The following is an 8,462-nucleotide window of genomic DNA, read 5'->3' as shown; positions in this document are numbered from 1 at the left end:
GCTTTCATACTCAATATTAGAACTTGTGAAAGCAGTGGTTTTTCCAAATTAAATAAACTACCATGCGCACATATCGTCCTCTCGTTTCACTGTTTGTATTGAAATCCAATTTGGTCACCTTCCCAACCGTTCCCCCAAATTTCCATAAAACCTCCTTCCAGAACAGTACTAGGATAAGGATGCGCTGGATTAAAATCAATTTGTCCAAGGTTGCACCGTTAGATACAGCTCAAAGATAAGCCAAGGTACCTATGACAAAACCATCTCATAATAATCAGAATTTTGGAACTTGGCTAAGAAATAGCCATTTTCAATGTCCATCAATTGAAAAGGTTGAGAGGGTCTCCACAATCCATAAACCTTATTCTGCAGAGCCGCAAAGTCGGTATTCCTCTCCAACAACTTAAGAACCACAGAAGTGGACATGTCCTTGACTAAGAGTTCGTGGACCTTATCTGAGAATTCAATAGCGGGGATACCGTTGACCACCAACTTCTTGACATCACCTTCAAGTAGGGAAAATTCCCCATTAGCAAAGCCAACTTCATTCATCCCTTTTGATTCAATGGGACCTTTCCCCAAAACCAAATCTTTCCAAGACAAAGTTGGCGCCGACGTTAAATCAACAACCATCTCAACATCCGGATTAGACTCCGAATAGTTGAAGCAAACTTTCTTAGTGCTCGGATTACCAGGGAGATTATCCCCTTCCCCATTGCTATCACAGAAAGAATCCATCCCTATTGAAATGGTGAAAAGCCCTTAATTTTAATATTAAAGAACAATATTTTAAAATTTTAAAGCAATTTACATTTAAATAAATAATATTTAAATTTTTTTTGGAAGTGTTTATCTATGTAACAGGCTTAATCATTCTTTTAAAAATTTTAATTACTCTTTTAAAATTTATGTTAAAATGTATATATTTTCTATTATATCAACATAAAAATTAAGATAAAGAACATGAAATTCACAGTTTTTGCTAACATTAAAATCAATAGCTTTTATGGCTAAAAATAATTGATTACGAGTTTATTTAACTACAACACAAATACTCCTTTAAACAAAGAGAAGTAATTTAAACACCCTTGTAGTACATTACCCCACCCCCCCCCCCCCAAAAAAAAAAAAAACAAACTTTCAACAACTTAGGTAACCATATCCATAGTGCTCAATGTCTTTTCTTTTTATAAGTTTTAAAGACATTGTAATTTTTTAGAGTTAAAAGATATTATATTTATATATTTAATATATAAATTATATTTAAATAATTAATAAGAATATAAGATACAGATTATTTGTAAATTAAATAATGTTTTGTACTTATATCCTACTTATATAGTTTTATATCATAATTATATTTTAAAATTATATATACCTATATATATATATACTTTAAAAATTAAATACACATGTTCCGATCTAACATTCCCCCATCCTAAATCCAAGAAACATTAAACTTCTCACATAGACAAGATAGATTACAGCACAAACCAGCCCAATTAACTATACAACCAGGAAAACACACACAAAGAGCCTTATGAAACCCGAGCCCAGTGATTCATACTAGGTATAACAGAGAGATTCTCCAGTAGCAACTTATACACACTGATTCTTGAACATATCTATATTAAAACTAAATTATCCAATCTTTTTATTAATGCTTTGAAGAATTCTGAAGCTAAATCTCAAAGGGTCAGATGCAAAGTGAGCTAAAACTAACAGAGCCATCAGTAAAATTATAACCATCCCCATCTCTATCAGCTATAGCTTAACAGCTCATCAATGATACATATATATGATATTCTTAACACCCGCATGAGGTTGCCTTGATCTTTCAGGAACTATTTTCAGCAAACAGCACTGAGATGGGGAATCTGTCAACTATTTGTAAAGTTGAGATAATGTGACCTTCAATCTAGACAAAAATGACTTCAAACTTTGGACAAGGGTTGTTTTCAATGTGGCTCCTGAGATCAGCATCCCCTTTGAACTTGAAGGTATATAAAGCCTGTCTTTGTGTCAAGCCAACAGGATATACTCTGTATATCTTCAGTTCATCCCCCCCTCTTATGCTTTTGGGCCTCTCCTGCTTCCAAATTGGCACGTGTTTCAGAGACTTAAACTTCTTAAGCACTGCAGCCTCCAAGGCCTCGAGAGTCAAATTGCCAGACCTGGTCATCAATGTCAGAAATAAGGATCTTCCTCCAGTTTTGAAATTGAAGGAATAAGTGAATTAACTGCCACCAACCTATCGACACATTGACAAACTGGCTCATGCTTAAGAATGCAACACTTACATGGTTTCAACTACTTTTTCCATTGATTGTTATGTTAAAAGAATGTCAAATCAAGTCCAGATAAAAAAAAAGGATTAATAAAAATGAGTTGTAACAATGTACTAGTAGCAAATACCTCAAGAAAATAGAATCCATCTTAAACCTTCCTCGCTCTCTTACATATATATGATACACGGTTTCTGAACCTCTGGTACACTTGCAGGGGCGTTTCTTGAAGTCAGACCTCTTTTCTTCTTTCTGTTGGATGACGGTTGCCAAGTGAATGCACAGCCGACATGATGAATGAACAGCAGCCATATCCACGAGGGCCTTGAAAGAATCAGACGGTCCTTCGTACTTCCACCTAATTCATGTATATCACATTGTGAACAAGATTCTAAATTATGAACCCAAACTAGAAATCAAACCATCAAAAAATCTCATAAAAAGGGGAGAGGGGTCTGTTTAATTATTGAACAATAAGAAACAGGTTTCTGGTATATTAGCAATTTAGCATATTTGATTCCTGGGATTGAACAACACCTTAGTGATTGATTATAAGCATTGGGGTCTTCCGAGAGGTACTTCATTTTCTTTGCAATTGATGGAACATCCTCCAGTTCCTTGATATGTAAATATGAACTGTGAGACGGTGCAAAGTCTTCAATATTTGGAGCACCAACAACAACAGGTATGGTTCCTACAAAAGTTAATATCGTTAAAATTCAGGTCTAATTATTAATATCATTAGAATTTTTCTGATAAATTTACTGGCCTGACATTTCATCACTTGGTAGCCATGTAGAAAAAATATAATGAACCTGAATTGAACAAAAACATAATAATGATGGTAACAATTGGACTTGCATTTTTAAATCCAAAAATTAGATGGATTAAATTTCTTGAAATAATTACCGACAAAATTCAAAATGCACAAACAGTAGAGGGACTTCTAGCACATTTTAACCTTCTCAAAACTCTCCAAGAAATTAGTTATAATATTTTTTCAATTTTTGGCAAAATTCATTTGTTGATTTTATTAGAAACCCCATGGAGTCATTTAGGTTCTTTCAAGAGACATGGGCACAATTGAGTTTTGTAGCATCAATCAAAAGGAGCAAATGAACCGGGAACAAATATTTCTATCTATCAAATCGTTTGTCATAAAATAATGTTTAAACTGTGAGTTGAAGTAATGTTCATACCTGCAACAAGAGACTGGAAAAACTTTTCAGTGACATAATCCTCCTCATTGGAGTTCTCAAAAGCCAAGCTAAACTTATAGCGTTTCAGAGTTTCAACTTTGTCCACTGCAAAATTTACATGAAATATATCTATGAGCTACTTTACATGATGCGCATTTTGAGGAAAACAATTCCTCCCAAACAGTCTTTTGCTAAAACGGCCCATATCCTTTTTATACCGACAAAATAACATGCTGAAATTGATAGCTGGAGCAACTAACATGTATAGCTATGGATAACCAGAATGGCTGAGCAGAAATGCTGATTTGGCTAGAGTTGTCACTTGAGGAGGTAAAAAAAATAGATCTCTCACTATTTTCGAGAAACCATTATCATTATGAGAGTAGTGCACTGTGAAATTCCAGGTTTATTTACCCGGAGTAAGAAATATACAAAGCTACACCTCAGGTATAGAGTATTGAAACCTCAGAAATGCAGGAAATATTTAAGTAATAGAAAACATAGACATCAATAACTTGTAGTTTACATATAGGAAGTACCAAAAATTAGACAACTACAACATTTAACGGTTTAATATCAGAGTGCATTTCAGTATATAATTACTTAAAATATAAAAAAGCCTAACAAAACAAAAACTCGTCTCACCGTTTCCATCGCGATTTCTACGGCAACTACCATAAGAATCTATCTTGATATTTGCCTTTTCAAGCCCAACAAGTGCTTCCAAACGAAAGTTGCGGGCACCACAATTAGAAATGAAAGCAGCTGCATAGGCCTTTTCAGTCTTTGGCATCACTGGTGCCATGATATCATACTCGGCCCATGAAAAATATCCAACAGGAACATCCGATGAAAGGCTAGTTGTCATTACAATATCATAACCCCTCCTAATCCAAAAGGAAAAGGAAAAATAAAAACTTTTAGCATTACAGAAACTTCCCCATTAACCAGAATCCACTTTTAGCATTGCTCTGCAGGACACTTATTCAGTGAAACAACTGGCACACATACAACAGTTTAAGGGTCAATAGTCAAGTTCATTTATGTCGAACATTTCCAGAATAGAAGCCAGCTTAATTACAAAAAAGATGCTAATGGAGTTACTGAATGCTTTTAGATAAAATCTCACAAACTGTTAACATTATATAAACATATTAGAAGTACATGCTAAATATCATGGAAAACATAAGGACACATGTAGCCATGTCTATGAGCTTAGATTCTGGGAAATGCAGGCAAAAGCTTGGTAAAGAGAATATTGGAAAGAAATAAAGTGCTTAATGAGCAGAAAAGAAGCCCCACAACATTCATGGCAAAATCCGTGTTAGTTTCAAATGCAACCAAGTCATTACAGATAGTGCTTACCCACCGTCGTGCCTGAGCAAGATTATTCTCTGAATAGTACGAAGCCGATTCCATCGAGCGCAGCACACTAGCTACTCCAGATTGTTGAGGCAAACCAAAGGCAGCATCAGGCTTCTTACTGGGATCAAACCCAAACTTACAACTAACAGCACAAGTTTCCCACTCCTACATAACCATGAAGAGGAAGTTAGGAATACGCAAGGAAACATTTATTAAACCTAAAACCACTTAGCCAGATCGACTAAACTCCCCAGAGTCATCAAGGAAAGTTCAACTTCTACATAACACCAAAGCCACGAATATCAATATGCAAAATGATAAGAACATTTTAGAGTGAATTAGCATCAGTCAGTAACATTTGTTAACTCCTAATGTTATATATAACAAAAAATAGAGGAGAGGTAAAATAAACTTATATATGTTCCTTTGACCACCTTAAAAAATTCTATAGGGAGATGATCTTCCCTTAAAAGCTATAATTCATATTGTTAATACAATTCCTATGATTCTGTCAAATTGTGCAAATAACTGTGTAAGAATAACAATTTCATAGAAAAATCGATTTGAAAAAAAAAATCAGAATCTTAAAAGCTAAAGGTTCCAATTTGAAACAGATAAGTGCAGTTTCAATACGCTAAATTATCTAACGACCTTTCAAAGACCAAAAAAAGACAATTGATCATCCTATCATTTTATCTCAAAAAAAGAAAGGAAAAAAGGAAGAAGAAGAAGAAATGGTGAAGAAACCTGGTCAGCACCAGAAACCCAGATGGGATCCTTGGCAAAATCCCTTGAATAAATCACGCCATCTTCTCTTTCAAGCCACTCCTCACAGCTCTCTTTAAACAAGTTCTGATCGCCACCCAATGTTTCAATATCGAGCTTTTCAACGCCAGCAACCTCTGCTCCATCAGAAGGGTGGTATTTATAGAACATCTCAGGCCATGAATCGAAAAAGGCAGCATTTTTGGCCATGTCAAGACGACCCAAAAACGCAATTTCAGCTATGACTACAAGGGCCACAACTAAAGGCATCAAATTGGAACATTTTGTCTTGTTGGAAACTGATGTGGAAGATGGCAAACTATCAGATAAGGGCAACCCATGTTCTTGGGTTCTTGGTCCTCTTAGATTTGAGATAATACCCATCAAAAAAAAAAAAAAAGAGACCTCGTCTGTGTCTCGCTCTCTCGATCTAGCTCTCTCTACAAAGGGGACAAAAAAACAAATCGAAGGAGGTAGTAAACCTTTTCCGCTTTAAAATGTTTAAGACGTTAGTGAAATTAAACTCGAACCAAGAAGAATTTTCTTTTCCTCTTTTTCTGTTCTTTTGGATTTTATATGTCTATGTCTGAAGCAGAACTTGTCCTAAGAAAAAAAACATGAAAAATGTTAGGATTATTTTCTTCAAAAGTCCCTACACTATTATCACCTAACCTTCACAAAGATTATTAACGAGTCCTCAAAGTCAATGGTCAGTTTAAGCATCTAAATTAAGCAAATTAAATTGTAAATAAGTGTACCTAAATTTAAATGTAATGATTTAAAATAAATAGTATTAATAAAATCTAGGGAAGTTATCTTTTTAATATATCATATCTAAACAAGTAAAATTTAAGCTAATATTTAATAAAAAAAATAGATTGAGTGTTCAATTCCAATGTTTTGAAATTTAGGACCAATATAAAATATGAATCATACATTGAAAATATGGAGTGCAATTAATCCAAAAGGTTAGGGCAAAGACTTCAAAAGGTCTGCGGGGGTTGGTCTAGTTGCTAAGAGGCGGCGTTGGACTTTCCCATTCAGTTTAATATTATTGTGGAATTAGTTTTGGACGCTCTTTGATTTTACTTTATATGATACTACAATTTACAGCATCTTCCAACCATTTCTTTTCTTAATTTTCTTCCTCTCAATTTCTTTATATCTACTGGCTAAACTATTAAAATAGTTATTTTTATTTACCTCATATTATATTTTAGTCATTTATGTTTGAAATGTAACATTTTAGTCACGTACACTAACGTGTTGTAACATTTTAGTCATTGGGTCGTTAATTGTCGTTAATGGTGTAACGGTAAGCTGACGTAGCACGTTAAATCATCATTTTAAACAAAAATTTTAAGTTAAATTATATAATTGGTCCTTATTTTTTTTCGTTTTGATCAATTTAATCTTTTTATTTTATGTTCTTTTAATTTTTTCTTTACTTTTCATTTGTTAAAATTAGTCTTTATACTTTTATTTTTTTGAACAATTTAATTTTCTTTTTCTTTTTTTATTTTCCTTTTCTTCTTCTCCGTTAGTTTTAATAAATAGAAAACATAGGAAAATTACATTAAAAGAGATGAAGGAGGAAAGAATATAAGGGGAGAAGTAGAAGAGGATGAAAAAAAAAGGAAAATTAAAAGAACATAAAAAAAATTAAATTGCTCAAAACGAAAAAATATGAGTACCAATTGTATAATTTAACTTAAAATATGATGATTTAACGTGTTACCTCATCTTACCATTACATTGTTAACAGCAATTAATAGTTTAGTAATTAAGATGTTATAACATGTTAATATAAGTGACTAAAATGTAATATTTTAAACATAAATGACTAAAATGTAACTTAAGGTAAATAAAAGTGACTATTTTGATAGTTCACCCTTTATTAAAAGAGGGGAGTTGAAATTACACTGCCACAACAACCCATAAAAATGTTTAAGCTACCTCCAGCCATAACTGCCTTTCGGGAAATAAAATCACTATCTAGAGAACTGAAACAAACATTAAAAAAAGAGTCGATTGAGGGGTATTACAACTTTAAATGGTAGGTTTTGATACAAATTGTTAACTTGAAAGCAATTGCTAAGTACTAAGCTAAGTTTTGACAGAAGTGATTAGAAAGTTGGCACTTCTCCAAGAACTGTGAAACAAAGAACAAACAACAAGGTACACGAAGATTGTTTATGCAGTTCGATTTCCTTATGTCTTTAATAATTTTTGCATGTAAAGCAAAATAAAAACAAATATTATCTCACTAGTTGTCTAATATTTAACTAATACTAAGCGATATTACGTGGTCAGATCGTATTACGAAAATAGAACTTATGTTAGTAGATGAACTTAAACATGTCCTTAGTCTAATCGAAAATAATCAAATCGATTAAAAGGTTGATATGTCATCTATCAAATCTCATTGGGGAGATTCTTTATCTTATACATCGAAATGAATAACTATCAAAAGATAGAGACATAAATGTGATTGACTAGACTGGCAGTACATCGAACAAGACCCAAGTAGAATAATTCCTGAACCCATTTGTGTATTTATTTACTTGTAACATTCATAGTGTGACATACCTTAATCTTAGGTGGATGATGGACTATGTATGTGTAACTTGTTGATCTATCACTGTTCGTTGTGGCAAATTCAAGTATTTTTGGCACTTAATGAGCTTGTTTTTGAGTCATCTTATATTATTTTTTTATGTTTTCTAATTTTAGTAGGTTGTGTTTAATTTTAGTAAAATAAGTGTTTTACGCATATTTTGGTAATGTAATGACTTAATGGGCTAATATATGGGCCTAGGGAAGGACTAATAAGTCGATTTAGTGTGCA

At 33.1% G+C, this 8,462-nt stretch overlaps 1 protein-coding gene across 1 annotated transcript; it reads right to left on the bottom strand.

Annotated features, from left to right (window-relative positions):
• Positions 1 to 1,630: 1,630 nt before the first annotated feature.
• On the bottom strand, positions 1,631 to 6,226 carry LOC107937965 (glycoprotein 3-alpha-L-fucosyltransferase A). The gene is made up of 7 exons (XM_016870983.2): positions 5,597 to 6,226; positions 4,854 to 5,014; positions 4,130 to 4,371; positions 3,485 to 3,589; positions 2,823 to 2,979; positions 2,416 to 2,643; positions 1,631 to 2,174 (listed from the first exon to the last, which is right to left on the bottom strand). Exons 1-7 carry the CDS (start codon positions 5,996 to 5,998, stop codon positions 1,919 to 1,921), a joined length of 1,551 nt encoding a protein of 516 aa, XP_016726472.1. The 5' UTR covers positions 5,999 to 6,226; the 3' UTR covers positions 1,631 to 1,918.
• Between the last annotated feature and the right edge of the window lie 2,236 nt (positions 6,227 to 8,462).

Source organism: Gossypium hirsutum, chromosome A12 (assembly GCF_007990345.1).
Source record: "Gossypium hirsutum isolate 1008001.06 chromosome A12, Gossypium_hirsutum_v2.1, whole genome shotgun sequence".
Taxonomy (NCBI): Eukaryota; Viridiplantae; Streptophyta; class Magnoliopsida; order Malvales; family Malvaceae; genus Gossypium; species Gossypium hirsutum.
This window is presented reverse-complemented; position numbering and strand designations above follow the sequence as displayed.